At 37.3% G+C, this 20,206-nt stretch overlaps 1 protein-coding gene across 3 annotated transcripts in view; it reads left to right on the top strand.

The window, feature by feature from the left end:
• The window catches only part of tbc1d22a (TBC1 domain family, member 22a), a 137,325-nt gene extending 129,356 nt beyond the window's left edge, over positions 1 to 7,969 (top strand). For all 3 annotated transcript variants that reach the window (XM_020926539.2, XM_020926541.2, XM_020926540.2), the window contains one exon: positions 3,732 to 7,969. In XM_020926539.2, coding sequence (XP_020782198.1) covers positions 3,732 to 3,860 — 129 coding nt within the window. In that variant the 3' untranslated portion in view covers positions 3,861 to 7,969. The remainder of the gene's footprint in view (positions 1 to 3,731) is intronic.
• Positions 7,970 to 20,206: the final 12,237 nt, after the last annotated feature.

Here is a 20,206-nt window from a genome sequence, read left to right as displayed (position 1 = left end):
TCACGTGATGAGACAAACATAACCCCACTGTTCTTTGTACGCTGCTGAATTTGAAATTTTTGTGAATAGCAGCGGCTGAGCAATGAAAGGGGAGAGTTGAGAGGGGAACTCTGTTGAATACCAATGAGGAAAAAGCCTGTGGAATACAGATGCTCGCGCCCACCTCACACAGTTCTCAGGGCCTGATGCTAAAAGCAACTGAGGTCAGCCTTTCAAAGTCAAGGTCGTGATCTGTTCAATTGTGCATCTCCAATAGTAAATCTGCAATAAAGTCAATGCTCTGAAGCACAGACCTGTACAGAAGGCAATGGGCCTTATCATGATATAGATGTAGAGTAGTATAGTACTTGTAAATATTTTTATACATATTTAGGCCTGTGCGCTACAACCAGATGTCAGCGATATTGGTTTAAAATTTGCTAAGCATGAATCAGCAGGTTTTGTAAACGTCATACTTTTACACAATCCTCCTGGGCCGTTCACATGAGCAGGCTAAATTTGGGGGAAAATATCTCAAGGAGTGGTGCAACAAATGTTATCTTTTTTTTGCCTCAAGCCATGGCAAAAATTCTGCAGACTTTTTTTTATATTTAAAATTTTTACAAATTGCTCCAATTTTCACATCTAAATCCACTTTCTACAGTATTACTCAAATATGGACTTGACCTGCGGTTCATTTGTAGATTCTTGCTGAGTTTTATTTAACAGTTTGCTCTCAAAAAGCAGTCATAGCATCTTTTCAGTAAAAAAAAATTATCATTTACTTTTTGCTGTTTCACAGTTGTATTGTACATAATGGAGGTCACTACATACAGTATATGCAGTAAAAAATATATACAAACTAGCAAAATAATCTCAGGTAGCCATGTTGTAATTTTGACACTGCAAGCATTAATTTCTAAATAATTAGTTTAGTCTTAACAATTGTCTTGTTGTGCCTGTGGGCAAGGATACTTAAGTGTTTAACATGGACAGATTAAAGAAACCTCAAGATGTCTATTAAATGTTTAATAAATGATCATCTTTTAGCCTTGGGCCATTGCTAGGCAGTCGTTTCAAAATGTGGTGAGTGTCAATGCTATGTTTACTTTCTAATAGCTAAGTGGAAGCACAGTTAGTCTTTTTTATTGTATAGCCTGCCCGCATGGCAGCTTTGAGCCTAATTAGTTCGAAGAAAACTTGTACTTTTTCACCCTCTCGTGGAATACAAATGCATTTTGTTGAAAAGTCACCGGGGTCGTTTCACTGACTCATTAAAACGGACCAGGAAGGAAAAATTAATGGCGCAAACACCTTCTGTTTAATGTGTGGGAGGGAAACAACACACACACTACCTTAGCTGTAGTAAATACTTTCACTTAATGTTCTGTGTACTTTGACTTTTGCAGTAGTTATGAAATAAAGGTGCAAAAGTATGTAGTGATGCATGACGTTGTGGTGAACAGTTGTCAACCTGCTGGGAAGCTCTTTGTATCGTACCGGCTGTTCAACCAAATTCAAAAATATTCTGGTTTGAATGACTAACAGACCTTGTCCAACCAAATGGCCTTTCTTTGGTTTGGCATAAAGAAGTACTGGTGGACCAGAACTTTCATTTCCATTAGAAAATGACTTTTACTATAGCTGCCCCCTCAAGACTAAATCTTCAAGCAACAATCCACTTGAAGAGCTGCCAGGGAACAAAGCATTTAACGTAATGGTAAAGTTACAAAAAAAGAGAATTTTGAAAAAGCTTTTTCATTTCAGGTTTCTTTTTAAAGAGGACATATTATGCCAAATCAATTTTAATGAGCGTTTAATCATAATGGTGATAATGGTTCTTACATGTTTGACTCATCCTGTATTGACTTGTATTCAAGGCTCGAGTACTCAGAAAATGTGTTTTTACCCATCTCCTTCTACAGCTATGTACTTACTTGAGAAATTCAAACTCTCGGTCAAACACAGATGTTCAAAAGTCTTGTATATAAAATAAAAACACAGTACACCTAAATGAAAAATCCACTGCCTGCTATGGTGAAATGCCACTGAGGATGTCAGGGCAGCAGCAGAAAATCACTTTCACAGTTTTGAACAGGAAGTCTTTCAACCATTTTCTATCAATAATTTTTGTTGTTGTTTTATTTTAGATTAATATTACTATTAACTAAATGTAAAATATCAATTTGTTCATATGGTTTATTTCTAAATACCCCCAAAAAGAACAATATGCCTTCTTCAGATGCTGTAGATGAGATTGTCATTTGTTAGGACCATGGTTCAGACTTTGATTCAGTCTTTTTGAGGTTGAGGAGTGACACGGTAGAACTCACTTAGGTGTGCACGTGGCTCAATTGTTGATTTGGTCCATAAATGTAATAATCAAAGAATGAGATTGGTTCATAAACCTGTCTGTCAATGCAATGCTATCGGCCACACACACCTGGAGCCTGCTTACCCCTTTTTCCGTCTGAAGGACATGTCGTAGTGGGTCTGTGTCGTCTGTGCCAATGTCTCTCCTCTTACTTGGTCTATACAGTTTTTATAATTTAATTTAATATTTATGCTGAAATTGTTACTAGCATTAGTATAGAGACAAACCTCCTTCAGCCTGTATAAACACTGAAATGCCGTTCAGTGTACTGTAGTATTCACTTCATTTATATAGTCTTTAACATCATTGCCAGTGATTATCCACCCACAACTCGCTGTATCCTGCGTGATCTTTTGCTAACACTATTAGTGACCGGAGGTAGCCAGGCACCGTCGTGCAGTCATCTCGCAGATTTCTGTACTGTACTTCCTTTCTGAAGTGCTATCTTAAACTTACTTTTCATAGACGTATAGTCAAGTTTTTCTCTTAGCCTAATAGAGAAAAGGTATTTCACCAAAGCATACTTTTAAATAGATTGTTTTTATATCTCTCGTATATGCCTGACATTGTTCAGTGTAATTATGTTGTTTTTATACCTGAAAGGTGAAATAAAAATTCAGATCATTTTCTCCAGTGACTGATGCCCTGTCATCTCCTCCAATGATAAATGTCTTTTTTATTACACAAATGCAGCAGAGGTATCTTGGTAATTAACTGTAATGAAAACATTTGCATAAAAGCTTGATTTTATCCTTAAGCTATATTTAAAATGAGCATGTTGGGCCGTTTTCTTTGACATTATTCTTTAGAGTATAATAAACCACCGTCTGCTTTCACCCACTCCTGTCTCCTCTCCTCAACATCTGCTGATTTATTGTGGCTTTTACAATCGACATTTTAGTCTCTGAGATGTTTGTTTATTTCACTGTTTCTTACCTTTTCTCAGCAAGTCCTTTTCATGAAAAAGTTTGTGGCTAGTCTTTGAAATGTCACAAAAATAATATGCAAATTAGATGTTTCTGTCCCTCCAACAACCACGTCAATAAATCAACAAAAAAAAAGCATCCATTAGTTTGCGTATGAGTTATTCTTAAATATGTATAGTAGTTGCTATGAAATTAAACAATTTTCTATTTCACTGTTAAATATATTAAAATGCAAATACGAAAAATGTATTTTGATAAACTAACAATTTGTACTTCAATCGAAAATCAGCCTCAGCTTATTTTTAGCAACACTGATTGGGTTTTAATGGCCACGCTTCATTTTATCTGATTTTACAATTGACTATTTTTGACATTTAAATTTCTCAAAAAAACAGACAATAAAATAAACGTAGTGTCCCTGGCTGTGCTCTCACTCTGTTTTCTTTTCACAGGGACTCATGATCCTTCTGCAGAACCTTCCCACAATGCACTGGGGCAACGAGGAGGTCAGCGTCCTATTGGCCGAAGCCTACAGGTTGAAATTTGCCTTTGCAGATGCCCCCAACCACTACAAGAGATGATAGGTCGTTTGCACCCATCTCCTCAGACTTCCTCCTGTTTTACTCCCCGTATGTTGAATACTGGAAGGACCGCTTCTTCATCGTCAACATCCTTTCTGCGATGGGCCTTTGAGATTTGAATCAACCAATGACTGCGAAGGACAAGTTTAGCATCTTTTTAAATTATAGCTCCAATCAGCTTTGGCGTATAGACTTGAACTTAATGTGGGAGATGCGTAAGCTAGCACCTCTTTGGTACAACCTTAGGCCTAATGCAGGACTGCAGCATGACATCGCCCGGGGATGCTGTCACGCTCTGAGAAAATGCTCCTTCCATGGTAATACATTGTTTTCCCCTTTCCCTCCGGAGGCAAAAATCTGACCTTTTTTCAGTTCAGAAAGACAAAGCACGAAGGCAAAAGGGCAAAGCTCCAGATGGTTTACATATCTGAGCTCTCCTGGTGACCACCGGAGGGAACGCCAATATTGTGCTAATTTTTTTCTGTTTTTATTTAACTTAACATGTTTTTTTTGCTTCGTGAACAAACGTGATCAGGATGTCTAAGATGCAACGTCAAGTCAGGGACTTTTTTTTTTGCTATGTTTTACAGTTAACGTTTAGATGTTCAAATGTAAAGCCAGGTCCAGTCAGTAATAATGTAGTCTTTTGTAAGATAACACCCAATCACTACTTGCCTGTGCCTTCATTTAGGCAAACTATCAGATTGTATTTTTAAACTGATGTTGATTGGTTTTCTGTCTGTTCAATTGCATTCACAGGAAATTCAAATTATCATTTTGAGCTGCTTTGCTATTACCATCTTATTTATCCAATATTATCATATATTTTACACAATCAACATGTGGATAAAAAAAATAATAATAGATTTGATGAATTTGGTAAATGAGGTATTGTTTGATTAAGTTCAAGTGGCTGGTGTAATTGGTAGCCACATGCTTTAATTAAGACACTGTACCACAAGACGGCCCAACCGTTGATTTAGTATGACTCATGCGAGAGGCTCACATCCTCTTCAAGTACTTAATTATACTGATTTGCTTTCTCCTAATACTTGTTTCTTAAAATAAAATAATTGGTCTGAAAAGCAGTTATAATATATAATGTAACATCTAGCTTATATGAGTCATAAGACTGCAAAAAAACAACAACATAAAAAACAAGAAATCAGTTACTATATATACATATATGCTCTTTTGTTCCACTGGGGGAAAATTGTGTTCCAGGTATGAGCCATAGCTTAGTTTTAGGCCTGGATTAGTGGCGTAATGGCTTCTTGTTGTCCAGCTGACATAATTAAATTTTGCTATCTTCAAAAGCAGCCATTTTTACCACAAATTTGTAATCTGCTTATATTAGACAAATTTGGCACTACCATGGCAAAACAAATTTGATACACAAATCTATGACTACAAAGTAAACAAATGTCCTAGCAATTATAATTAAATCAATTGCTTGGAGGTTACCAGTTGCCCCTCATGGAACGAAAGCCCTTAATATTACCAACTCACCCTCCTCACCCCTAAAACCTTCAAAGTCCCATATTATGCTGAAAAATGTCATTTCTGTCCAAATTTACCAAGGAGTCGTGTGCATGTTTCAGTAATCCTGCTGAGGCCATGTTCTCAAGATATGAAAATGTGATATTTCAACAGTCTCTTCCCGTCCAAGTGCTTCTCATTCTAATCAAACTCATTCTCATTACCAAACTGCCCTGTGCCTTCACTAAAAACATCTCTGCTAGTTACAAACTTAAGTGTCACCATCTCCTCTCTTTACCTAATTTGAACTTCTTCACAATTTTACTTTTCTCCAAGTATTTCAGGTTGGATGAAATACAATTGCGAAAGCTCCAAATGATAGAAAAATAGAATAAAGCATAATATGGGAGCTTTTATGGTCATTTTTGGTTTTCAGGTAGACATTATCCACTCTTCAATCCTTAAGAAAATGTTTGCGCAGACTTCTGATAAATTATGATAAACTACTAACATTTAGAGTCTCTTGGCATCTGACTAATAACATTTTATTTAAGTTTACAAGCTCCGTGTTTCCCCATACACTCCAACAAGACGAAACTGTGCTCAATGAATGCCTTCTCTTTTGTACTTTCTTTTTATCAGCGTTTTAAAGATATGTGTTCACTTTTATTTTACGTTCTTTATGTGACAAGCCTATTGAGTTGTGCCTGACTTTGGAGACATAAGACACGCTGATTTAGTGTGACCTTAAATCAACCTGACAACAGTGACTCTAGAGTTTTATGTAGAAGAGAGGTGGTAGTTTTTTTTTGCACATTTAACTTGGAAAACACAGCACAAATGTTCTACTCAGCCCTTTGAACTACTGTTATCAAGAACAAAGAACAGAACTGAGTTGTTTTCATTGTGAGCAAGTGTCTAGAAAAATCTTTCAATTTAAATATTAACCAAATAATGATGATGAATTGAGTGTCCGAAAGTGTCATGAGCGTGGGTAGAAAACAGGGTATGTGTTTTTCTCTGCCAAAAACTATTGTGCTTTGGTGTCTACTCTGTATGAAACCATATGGAACTCAATAGTCCCACCCACCTTGAAGCTTATATACAGTATTTCCCATTCATTTTCTCCACAGACCTTTCCAAAACTTCAAATATTAAGAGTTTAAAAACATTTTTAGTCCAAAAAATGCAAAACTTAAAATTTGGCAAAATGTAATTAGTCCTCTAGCCAGGCTGGCGCGACCTAGTGCCTCTGCTCGATTTCATTTCTCTCCAACGATTAGATCAGGAATCAGGATGGCTCACAAAAACCACGGAAGTGCAAGTTCAGGCAACAGCCAATCAGCGAAGAGTCATATATTCAGTGTTGGCAACGATTCCAGAGATTGAGGATTTAAAGCTGGGATAAAGAGAATGTTTGGTGAATTTTATCAAGGGGAAAGACGTTATTGCCCTTCTTCCTACAGGATTTGGGAAAAGCTTAATATACCAGTTAGCCCTGTTAGCGGCCCATTACATACGTCACGACCAAATAGCAGCGATTGGTTAAATAATAAAAAGTACCCACCTACCGTCGAACAAAATCTAAGGCTGCGAGGTCAGACGGTTTGTACGAAGTGAAACTGGCTGATGAGTCAGGCTATTAGTCCTCAGCAAGCTTTAAAAATCTTAACATTATTTTTATTTTATTTGCATTTTTTTGTTTAGTTTTGTTTTTTCCATCAAAATGTCTGTGGGAAAAATGACTGGGAAACTTCTGTGACCCGAGAGGTTGGTGAGACTGTGGAGTTGCATGGAAACAGACATGAGAAGTTATTTCATAGGTAAAACATAAGGTCTGTATTTGTACCTATGAAGGAAAGAAAATCAGAAAACCACTGTCTCCCAAAGTTGAGTTGCCTTATTGAACACATTATTATTACAGTGTCTCAAAGAGTAAGCAGACATGCCTAGGTAGAGAGACAATTACCGCTGCAGGCTGACAACTTCTGTATTAGCTGTCAATGTGTGTATGCCTAGCAAAGACATCTATCCAGACAGCCAAATGGGGTTTCAAACAGGCCTAAAACGAAATCATTTTTTGCAATATCCAAAATGGGTGTTAGTGGTGAAAATGTTATTGTGCTTGGCAGTGGCATGCAACTCCTGATTTCTAAACGTTTCTCTAGTGTTGCTACAGTGTGACATCAGTTCCAAAATTAAAATGGCGACCCATTTTTGTATTTTAAAAAAATATATTTTTACGCAAGATGTGCTTTAATAAACAAACACAGAGCATTTATGAGCGAGAACCCCATCTCTGCGCTGTCGTCCGTCTCCGTGGCAGTGAAGACCTGAAAGCGTTTTGGCTGGAGCTTACTTCTGTGCTTTGCTCCTGTGCTTTGAAACTGCAACAAAAACACAAGCAACATCTCCGGGAGGTTAACCTGCAGTAACATTTTCAGCCACTGTACCCCATCTTTTTTTCTTTTTTTTTCTACAAACTTGAAAAATGTGGCTAGGATTGAAATAAGTCTGGGTTTGTGCTTGAGTGTGGGTGACAGGAGGTCCTTGAATTTAAAACATGTACAGAGAAGATTTTGAAATTGTAAATACAAAGTGTAAATAAATCCTATCTATGACAAACTAGAGCTCTTTTCCTGGTATTTTATAAGCTAGGTTCTTAATTTATTTCACACACCACTGATACAGTCCAAATGACAAGTTTTATATAGATTTTATCTACACTTTAATTAGCATCAGTAAAGCATGAACTAATACTTAAAGTCCTACATTAAGTGAAATTGACTCTTAAGCCATGTTAGAATGTTGTTACCTCCTCAAAAACATACCTGGAGCTGTGTTTTGTTTCTATTCACACATGTCTGAGTTTCCAAAGCTCAAAATCTTCTGTTCTATGCTATGTTAACAGCTACCATTTACCTTTTACTTAATAAAGATTGGCAATTCCAGGTTAAAAATGATCAGAAATCATTCTAGTGAAACCGTACAGAGTTTGTTTAAAAACACATTGGAGCACTTTCTATATTATAACATCACAAGTTGGAAGTGTTTGTGTGTTAAAGATGTGTGAATAAAACAAAACACAACTCCAGGTCAGTTTTTAATGAGGAAACAACATAACACATCAGAAAATGGCATAATACGGGACATTTAATTCATAATGAAGAAATACTTAATGAAGTATTATTCAGGCTCAGTAACTAAATTAGCTAATGCCTTACCCTAATCCCTTAAGTAGTTATTAAGCCTGAACTGTTCATAAATTATTTGTTAATTGTGAATTAAGTCTGCTTTGTTAAGGCTAATGAATGTGTAGTTGTTTTGGTAGAGGGGGATATCTTAAACAACTGCCTCATATTTGTCATTAATGGTAGCTTGTTCGGGGGGAATTTGCTTTATTTCCAGTAAAATATGGCTGCCCAAATACCATTAATCTTCAAATGTTCAGAGAGAAAAAAATCGTAAGGCACAACTTGATTCCTGATTCTGCTCAATTAAACTCATTCACTGACCAGCCTGTGTCTCTCCTTTACATTTGACTGCTAACTCCTTCATGTTCTATTATTAAACCTCAGAAGTACGTACTTGCTTCAAAATCATACTCACTTATGTTACCTATTCATATGTAATGAACACAATTACAGGACCTGTATAAATGCATTAGCAGCTAACAGTTGAGTTAATCAGTAGCCCACAGTATTGGTCAGGTTCACACACTTCACTTGTCATTTTCTTATGGAATATTTTTTCAAAGTGCATTTGCACAGATGCAGACACTGAAGTTGCTATGGTAACTATATATGGGACAAACTTTACTTTTCAACTCGATCATATTTTATTTTTGTTTTTTGAGAGAAAATGTTGGGGTCTACAAGCGTGAACAACTGTTATACTGTTCAACAAGAATAATGGATCAACTGTAATTCATTCCTAACCTAATCCCAAACTAGATTGTATGAATTTTGTATGAATTTTAATGAAGGCATTGGCATCTTAATTGTTTATTAAGTGTTTTATAATAATTTCTTGTAAGACACTACTCAAGTAGACAAGGTTTGGTATATGTGGTCAGTTAGGAGCCCACATCTGTGCACATGAAAACACCAACATTAGACTGGAGCTGGTGAAAAAATAACAATGGGAAGTACTTTGGAGATCAATGTTTTCCTTCACATATTGTTCCTGCCAACTGTGGGTTTCATACAACCTTGTGCTTTATACAGAATTATTAAAAGTGCTGTTCACCTGAACTGGATGAATTCCAATTCAGTAAACAATCTGAAACATGTGAATGCCTGAGGCATTAACAGGCTGGTAAATTCTAGAAAAGCTGTGCTGTCTGGATCATAAACTAGCTTCACAAACAGAAAATAATGTCAAGGAAGATCATTAGTTAGATTTAGTTTTTTAAACAGCTAAAAATGCAAGATGCACTGACAAAGTGCTCTGACATATTTATTGACTTCATAAGCTTTTCAAATTGCTGGCAGTGAGTTGAAAACCACACATCATCTCGCTGCAGGCAGGTGGGCAGTACAGAGAGCCTTTTGAGTTAGAAGCATTTTACATAAATATGACAGAGCCACAACACCTTTAAAAAGTCCTGGAACACAAAATTTTGGTCTACCACGGTGCATTGAGATGTTAATGAGGTTGCAGTAATAGAATTACTTGAATTTGCAGTAAAAAGTACTGCAAGATCCCTCATGGCCAACAAATTCTCTGAGGGTGGCATTTGGCCTCCGGGCCATAATTTGGACGTCCTCGATACAATTGATATAATGTATCTCACATGTCACCTCCAGTGAAGCGGGTGTGCAGTGGGATGTTACCTCTTTAAGTCTCTGTGAGCGTAGTTATCTTATACTGTATAAGATTATCATGATGAGCAGTCTGCAGGTACGAGGAGGTGGGGCTAATATAGACTGTGCTAACAGGAAGCCATAGGTTCACAAGCGTGGACCGCTCATACAGAGAGATACTAAGAACGTGGTGCACAGTCCATGAATACTGTTGCTCCCTTGTGTACATGATATATGTTTTTCTCACTGAGGTTTGAATTTAAATCTATTTCTTGGCCGCTAGAGTCCAATTTATCATTTTGTAATTGTGAACTTGTTGCAAGATAGAGACATTTTTAGTGCTGAAATATTCATGTTCATTTTCTGAAGTGTAAAATAGTAAAAGTGTCCTGTTCCCATTGGGGTTCAGCTTATTCTGGGTCTCTAAAGTGAACACGAGTCCTTTGAGGTTTTAATTCAAAGGTTTTAAGAAACACACTTTACTTGAACTTCTTTCTACAACAAAATCTACTTGTAATAGTTCTGCTAGAGTATTCTGACATGGTGCAAGTGTAGTTTTCAGTGAAGATTTGAATCAGCAACTTTTCACCTCACTTGGGTCTTTTTGACATGGCTCCCACTTCACCCCAAAGAAAATCTTTCATTAGTACTGATACAAATCATAGTGAAAGTGCCACAATGAGAGCCATCTGTTAGTTGTTACGATTCATTTATCAGATGGTTCATAGTGTTGACGGGCGATATGTTTTTGTTTTTTAATGTTCAAACTTTATTTAAGTGACATGTTTTAACATATTAAACATCCTATATTACACCAAATGGACTCTCGTGACCTTTTAGCCATGTTATACATTTGTTACTCATCAAAAACATACCCAGAGTTGTGTTTTCTTTCATTCACATATGTGTGAGTAACCCTTTATCAAGTTGGCATAGCTGTTAAATTATCTTTTGTTTAATAGAGAATTTAAATTCTAGGGCTGAAATTATCCAAATGATTCTAGTGAAGGTGTATGGAGTTTAAAAACACAGCACTTCCCGCATTAGCACATGACATCACAAGGTGGAACAGAGTGTTTCCTGTTGGAGAGAAGAACTCAGACTTGAGAGAAATATGCAGGGATTGTATGTGAATTAAACAAAACACTACTCCAGGTATGTTTTTGGTAAGGAAGCAACATTAGAACTTAGATAAAAAAATAGTGTAATATGGACTTTAATATGGACTTGACCTTCTTTCTACTAAAAGCTCTTAAAGGACGATCGTTTTGACCATGACACCCTCATCAGTAAAATGTCAAAAATGAGAAAAGTGGATGTCGAGTGCAGGATTTTCCAAGAAAAATTGACTTATTCCTATTTACGTACAAGTTAATGTTAAAATATTGTGTTGAAATTGCATTTAAAGTTTCAGGTTGTTCATGATATTATAATATTTTGTAAAAGAAAGAGTTAATGAATTTAAAAAAAAAGATTTCTGTAATAGATTTGCGTTTCTCTGCACAAATATTTGAACTTATTGCTATTTTTGGGGCATATATATGCCATGAATTTTCTGATCTGATCTGATTCTGAGTCCCTTTGGGATCAAAGTAGGTTGGATACGGCCCCCAGACCAAAATGAGTTTGACATGCCTTCTTTAAGATTTATTATGATGGTAGTTAAGTTTGCATGCTGTTACCTTGTACTTATGGACTGCGATATTGGGTCCTCTGTACACATTTCTATATTTACTGGAGTTATTGTTTATTGTGATACTGTGATAATGTTGTGGGAATTGAAACAGATAATGTCTTTATAATATAATTAAACAGAAGTTTATCTAATGCGTTCTACCTAAGTATTGTCTGGGAAAATGTTAATGTGACTGGGCCTAGCAATTAAATTCAAAATCAGCAGACAAGATAATGCAAAATGATGTTGATGTGTTTTATATGCTTGAGAAACCATTTTAATTTGCTTTGTTTTCCATCTTTTATTCATTCCAAGCTTATAAAATGCACTTAGATACAGAAGCAAAGCAGGAAACAAACGTGTGGTGTTGTGTACATTCCCAGATTATGTAAGAGTGCATGTGTTAGTGCGATAAAGTGCCAAGTCTCTGCTGTGAACGTAATGAGCACAGATCTGACACATGTCCACACCTGTAGAAGCTGCTCACTTCTCTATAACTCTCCTCTAATGAAACTTCTATTCTAAGTTTTCTATAGGACTTTCTTTCTCACAGGACTTAAGGAACTGATTATCTAACTTTTTTCTCAACAATAATAATGAATAGACTGAGTAAAAATCTCTGTTGTTTATCTTCAGGAAATGTATATTGAAAGCTATTTTTATGTGTAATATCATTAACTTTACTCTTGTGGTCAGATGTGCCACACATGTCTGGGAGGTGATGACACAATCCTTTTATTTTATTGTATTTATAATTTATTTTATTCTTTAATTATTTATGGCTAGTTTTAAAATTTCTCTGTAGATTTCACACAAAACATCTAAAACCTATTATAGCCACATTGACTTTTTCTAGGGCCCTATCCAAACATTGTTGCAAATATCTTGCAGCATATGTGGATGTATATAGGTGTATATCTGTGTGTGTATGTGTTGGTAAAAGTAAAGTCTCCAAGTTGCTGTGTAAGCTGAAAGGATGTGACTGGACCAACCTAAGCCAAAGTGGTGGTGATAAAGACTGAACAGTTAGAGACGGTGTAATTAACTGTGTGCGAGTGTGTCTCTACTGTACATGTGTGTTACTGCCACCCATGCCTTTAATATGGGCTTAACAAGTTCAATCCCACAGCTAGAGTCCACCACATACTTTAATTGCAAATAGGGTTTTGAATTAGTCCAAGGTTGGGGGCTGCACATATAGCTTAAAATCACTGCAACTATTAGTTCAACATGCTAAAGTAGGCCTTTAGACATTTACAGAGTGACCATCAGTATTAGAAAAATAAGTCACTTTAAAAGAAAATTACAACAATGATCTTAATCAAGTTGTTTTTTTTATTTTTTATTTTTTTAATTTATTTAATTTATTTTTTTTAATTCCATCTTCAGATATGGTTTTCTTTTTCTTTTTTCTTTTGGATATACAAATGGTACAGTTCTGGTGAATTTCAATGTATGGCAGTCATATGACCCCTGACTGGATTCTCATCATATAAATACATACAATGCAGATGCAGCAAATAGACAATAGCTACACAACAAGGATGATATTAGTATAATTAAATTACCGAGATTTAAAATAGACATTAAAAATAGAAAATACAAAAAACATGATTTAGGGTAGTGCACTGATAAAGACAAATACAACACAATCAGTAAATGATTTCTAGCCTGATTACCCCCTCCTATTACATGGGCACATTATAAAGCTCCAGGTAAAAAGGACTTCCTGAGCCTGTGTCTGTGGAGCAGGTGAGTGAGCGCAGTCTGTCACTGAAGGAGCTCCAGCTCATGCAGAGGGTGACTGCTGTTCTCCAGGACAGAGATCATCTTGACCAATGTCCTCCTCTCCGTTACAGACACCACAGAGTCCTGATCAGCCCTGATCACAGAGGAGGACTTCTTTATCAATTAGAAGCATTCACTGATGTGTTACAGTGCGCTCCAGGTAACTGGTATCCATCATTTCTGTTTGAACCTGTTGGAATCATGCTTGTAATGGCAATTCCTAATTACTGGGAGATGGCTGAGGGACTCCCTGTTCTCATATGAGATAAACAATGATGTATAACCATTACATAAACAGTTACATTTGCTATATATTACATTTACATGTCTCTGGCCTACAGTTTAGCATTAGCCATATTGTTTGCATACGTGTTAATTCAGCTGGAACTCTCTGAAGTGTGCCCTCTTAACGTTCAAGTGGTAAATATCCCACCCCCAGTTGGCTGTGTAGCAGCAGCATTAGCACTGTGGTCCCTGAGCTCACTGTTTTGAATGTCTCTCTCTGTGCACTGACACTTCCCTGTGGTTCTTGTGTTGTTCCTGCTGAGAGTGACTCTACACAGAGTCCTGCTGCATCACCTTTAGCACCACACAGCCCCATCCCGAGACACCACCTGGCTCCTGGCCAACTCACACTACACAATACATGCACTGCCATATACATACAGACTCTAGATTGGTCCCAAGGTAAAGGAAACTATGGTTGTGGTTGTGCAGTACTTCGAACTACTTGATAGTCACCTTGCAATTCTTAGCTGGTCTTTTAGTGTATATAATTATATTACCTGTTACATGAATTATTTATTACAGTTCATTAGTTTGTGCAAAGCACCGTTTGATTCATAACTGAAAGAGATTATTAATTACATTTTGGTTAATTGGTTGAATTTATCAAGTATATTTTTTGTGCACACAATGAACCATTAAATGAGTTGGTCAGCAATCACCATTATAACCTTTAATTAAAATGTCTTTTATTAAAAACAAAACTAATTTAATTAAATTATTAAATTACATGAAAAAAGGTATTTATTTGTTGTAATTAATAATGCATGATAATTCAATGTCCTCTCACCTGCCCCTGTCCCCTCACCTGTCCCCCACCTGTCTCCCACCTGTCTCCTCACCTGTCTCCTCACCTGTCCCTCACCTGTCTCCTCACCTGTCTCCTCACCTGTCTCCTCACCTGTCCCCTCACCTGTCTCCTCACCTGTCCTCACTGTCTCCTCACCTGTCCCTCACCTGTCCCTCACCTGTCCCGTCACCTGTCCTCACCTGTCTCCTCACTGTCTCACCTGTCTCCTCACCTCCCTCACCTGTCCCCTCACCTGTCACCTGTCCCCTCACCTGTCCTCACCTGTCCTCACCTGTCTCCTCACCTGTCTCCTCACCTGTCCCCTCACCTGTCCCCTCACCTGTCCCTCACCTGTCTCCTCACCTGTCCCTCACCTGTCCCTCACCTGTCTCCCTCACCTGTCTCCTCACCTGTCCCCTCACCTGTCCCCTCACCTGTCCCCTCACCTGTCCCTCACCTGCCTGTGAGTGAAAACATGATAATGCGGAGACATTTTGTTCTTCTTGGGAAACGGCACATTTTGTTCCCTCTGGTCCTCATGGCTTCAACATGAGAACGATGAGAGCAAACTTAATTATGTTTGTCTAAGGACTATCTGTGATGAAAGGCTCTTCTGATTGTAAAAATGACAACACTTAACTTTTAGCAAATGCATCTATTCACTTTGAATTGCTTTGGTTTGAGAATCCAATAGCAAAAAATTATAAAGTTACAGCTACACTAAGTCTAGCTCTCCAATCTTCACTTGATAATACATGGAGAAGACTTTGTCATTGTTAAAAAGTATAATGTAGTGTTGATAGAACAATCGTTGAAAATAATCACTTCAGAAATTCTGTACCATTTGAAATTGTTTTAAATTATTAATCAATCAATCAATTAATACATTTTTCATTTGAAATCTTGAATTGAGAACTACCTTCAGCTAAATTATTACCCACAGAGAAATATCATTCACTAAATCACATTGTAGTGTAACCAGTAATATTAAAATTTCAAACTTTCAATATCAATAAATTTTTGTAATTTTAAACTCAAAATGACACTTTGAATGAAACTTTATAACGACAGTGTTGATTAATGTTGATAGTATCAGGGTCTCTCGGCTGGCCTGGGAACTCCCTGGGGAGGAGCTGGAGGAAGTGGCCAGGATGAAGGAAGTCTGGGATCCCCTGCTTAGACTGTTGCCCCCTTGACCCACCCTCGGATAAGTGTAAGAAAATGGATGGATGGATAGTACGAGGGTATTATTTCTGTATTTTACACCAGCATACAGAGAACAGTGTCTCTCTCAAACATGTGTAGTGTAAGGAGAAATATGGAGAGATGTAACCCTTGAAAACCCTCTGAAGTCCTGACTTGTCATCAATCTGTGTTGTTACAATGTGCTCCCTCTGCACAGGCCTCCATCACTTCTCTCCCCCTCATTCTCTCACAATGAGCTTGAGGAGGGCATTTTATGCAAAGTGACTCGTAGGCACCAATCATCCATCTTCATTTACCAGGATTTAACAGCTGTATTCCTTCCAAATCTTGGTTAAAATACAGAAGAAAATTCTTAGTAGGTGGTATTGTTATACCAATGTTCAGGTCAGTTTGAAGTGTCTACTATGCTTGGAGAGGATGGAGTTATTTTAAGTTACATCAAAGTAAATAAAGAAGGTCACACCAAAAATATAATTCTGTTACATTCTTTTACCACTTCACTACTAGTTATTTATTATCAACACAATGCAGACTTGGTTGTGAAGGCCATTAAGTGCTTGGATATTTTGAATGTGAAAGGAAAAGTTATATTTAATTCATAATAATAATTATTCACATTACAGTATTCAGAGGGAAATTGCTCTGCCAAAGACACTGATAGCTTAGTCCTTGTTATAAAAAAATGTATAATTGTAATATTAAAGAATAAATTATTTTAGGATACTTATATTTTAACCTTTTTCATTTTTGAGACCAAATATTGTTGTCCTCAAGACAGGCCTCATGACACAGGCAGTCTTCTTGAATGTGCTATGCTGTGGTAACTATAATTACATAGTTATGGATCACATTATATATTTGAAAATTTCTTTTATACCACATATTACTCTAAGTCCTGGCTTCCTAAGCAACATCTAATGCAAAGCAGACAGACGGAGAGGTCATGACAGGTGGGCCTATTTTAAAAGACCAGAAGTCACAGAAATAAAAAGACAGGTTTTAATAGCTCATTTTAATTTCAGCCGTGAGTCGAACCGTGGAAAGGAGGTGAGCGCTCCAGAGTGGCAGAAACACAGCCATAAGAAAAAGTAAAGGGTTAGTTGGTGTATGTTCCTCATTTACAGTGAACGTGTGTGTGAGAGAGATGGAGAGCAGTGTCACAGTAAAGGCCAAAGATGCACAGTTAATGGTTGATCTTTGAGAAAGGTCAAGAAAGCAAGAGCATCCAAATTATTTAAATGCAATGTTATTCCATATGGACAATGACCAGGAAACCAGAGGGCACATTGTTAGTAAGGCGAAGCATTGCTAAATGTTACAAGGAGGGGCCAATTACATTTAAGTATAAAAGAATAAATTTTTGGTTTGTCAGAAGTTTTGCTACAGTAGCAAATCAGGTACCACTTTATAGTGCTATTACACATTAATTTACCTTAATGAAGCATGAAGATTGACTTAATTCATAATAAACAAATTTCATTGAGCTTCAATCTAATTAACTTCCTACTACTTGAAATGCTGTGCTGTAATGTGTGTCTGGAAATAAGTTGGACAATATACTCATAATTCATATAGAATCATATTTGTTTGCAGCTACACCCAAAGTCATATTCAAAATGTTATTGAAAATCTTTAATTTCACATGGGTTTTGTGTTGTGTTTGCAATGGAAACTGTGGTGTGTGCATTTGTCATTCCCGGATTTGATCCAATATGGCCGACTTTCTGATTATATATTATATATTATATTGTTTGTTTTGGTAATATTTCTCAACATTCGTTGAGTGGTACCCCAAATTTCTACTTGTAGTCAAAGTTAGATCAAATGATTGTCTCTGGTGTAACAGTGGACAATTTTTCCTGTCCACCGGAGGATCAAATCATCATCTACTGGCCGAGACTCTGGCGTCTGGTCCCTTTGTGGACAAGCATCTTCTGCTGATTCACTTACTGGAGCTGAAGCCCGTTGAGTATTCACACAGCTCTGACCTCATAGTCCTCCTCGACTTAGAAGACAACCATGTGACCACAGACGCTGCTCCAGTCACCAAACCTCTGAAGCAGTCTTTTTTTCAGAGGGTTGATAGAGTCCTACGTAGAGTCAGAGATGCTTTGTGTTGCTGTGTGCATCCACAAGAAGACCACTGAGTCTTCTTACATTTTGATTATGAATAAATGTATTATTATCACACCATTCATTCATTCTGGTCTCATTTGGACTTTGACAGATGCTACAAATATAATAAATATGTCAGTTGGTCTCCATTAAGTAGAATTACAAATGCTATAGTACTTGAGTACAGGATAGAATGGTAAATATGCATTTTTTACAGTCTTTGTGTACAAGGAAATAATCATTTTATAGTCAGTTACTAAAATAATAGTTAGATACAGCCCTTGTCAATATAAATGTTAATAATAATAATAATAATAATTATTATTATTATTATTAACCTGAGTGCCATGGGTAGCATAGGGCCAATTGTAATTGTTCAACAGTGGCAGTGCAAAGCACTACCACGCTGAGTGCGCTTCATGGCGAAGCGCTCTCCCCTTTCCAAACACAGTGGCACTCATGTCATCGACTGGCGCTCGCTGACATGGCATGGTGGCATCGCCCATGCCTAATTATAATTGTTCACCCCAAAACCATTGTGCACGATGTCAAGTGCGCCCACAAAAACAGAGCACGAAATGCTCTCCCCTTATCAGACACTTAAAGCCACTCAACAGTGCCACTCATGGCATCCAATAGTATAGACTGGCATTGCTCATTGCCGTGATAGTGGCATAATTGTGATCGTTAACCCTGGTAAACTCCAAAAACGTGCACTGGATATGTGAGTAATTGAAGAGATCAATGACAAGTACAATGTGCTGCGAGTACTGCGAGTGCAAGAAAGGGCCGATCATTGCCGCTTGCAGTTATATAATAATAATAATAATAAATAATAAAAATAATAATAATAATATAGATTTTGTTAATGTTAAGTGGCTCAAAAATGGCAATGTTGCCATTCCACCCATACAGATCTCATGAACTGCAATAACCAATCCATTTCAAAAGCACCAATTGAAGGTCATTTTCTTCACTTAATGATAACCACTTAAATCAGAACTGGCGTTTGAATGAGAGCAGTCTGTAGCCCTTACCAATGGGCCATGTTCTCTGTGAAAATCTCCAGTGCAAATGAACACATCTAATCTGGAGTTGAGTGAGATTTGGAGCGTTGCACTGTGAAATCCTGTTTGTTACCGTGCATGCCTCCACTTCTCCTGCAATAATCTTCTGGCCCTCACTGTAAATCTTACATCGAAATTGATCTAGTAACATGTGAACTGTGAATTATGAATTGTGATTTTTTATTTTTTTTTGTGCTGTGGTAGATATATAAGATGGATTTTCAAAATGGGTGCGGGAAAAAAGAAGAATCTTGCTGTGCCTATTGTCATATCACCTTGACAATGCCTGATCTGAAGCTTAGCAGGGTTAGGCCTGGTTAGTAGTGGGATGGGAAACCACTAGAACTACATGTTGCCATTGTGGGGTGTGTAGTGTCCTTCTCAGACCAATGAATACTGTTAGTCTGTCCATGAGCAAGATATTTCACCCACCTTGCCTTCAGTGTCCATGTAAACTGGTGTAATAAAAAAGACATAATTCTAATAAGCAGATTGGCTGATGTATGCAGATGTGTGCAATTGAGTGTTACACGGTTAGAGATGTTACACATAATTGAGCAAAGTGATCACAGGATATAATAAATAATAAACACACATAGGCACAGAAATGACTGCTCTTCAGTCTATGGAGCCCCACACAAGGTCCCATGAGCATATGCATAAAAACCACTCCATCACAGATAATATCTGGTGACACATTAGTAAGAACACTGGCATAGATTGAATTCATTAAGTATTTAAATGAATCCTAATCATTTGAAAGTAACCAGGCAACAAACCCTTTTTCCATCAACTTTTTGTATCCGTTCATTCAACACATGTGAGACTCAAATACCAAGCATGCAGACTTTCTTTGTCCCCTTCTTCCGCTCCTTTCACACTTCTTTTGATCTGGCCCCAGACAGTGCACCCTCTGCAGGGCTCCTCTCGTCTCAAACTGATATGCCCTGTGCTTCCTCCCTCTGTCTCCTCCTCTTCTTCACCATCAGACTCCATATACATACTTTGGACTCTCTGGCAGTAATTAATAGACATACAGCATCTGTAGGACCCCCCACTGAGAACAGAGCAGACCCGCGCCACCTGACTTCACAGTACACAGTGACAAGCGTGGAGTGTTAGTCTGTGTAAAACTG

This window comes from Boleophthalmus pectinirostris, unplaced genomic scaffold (genome assembly GCF_026225935.1).
Source record: "Boleophthalmus pectinirostris isolate CB_2022bp ecotype Guang Dong unplaced genomic scaffold, ASM2622593v1 HiC_scaffold_18, whole genome shotgun sequence".
Classification (NCBI taxonomy): Eukaryota; Metazoa; Chordata; class Actinopteri; order Gobiiformes; family Gobiidae; genus Boleophthalmus; species Boleophthalmus pectinirostris.
Note: the sequence above shows the minus strand (reverse complement) of the source record. Positions and strands in the feature narration are given on the sequence as shown.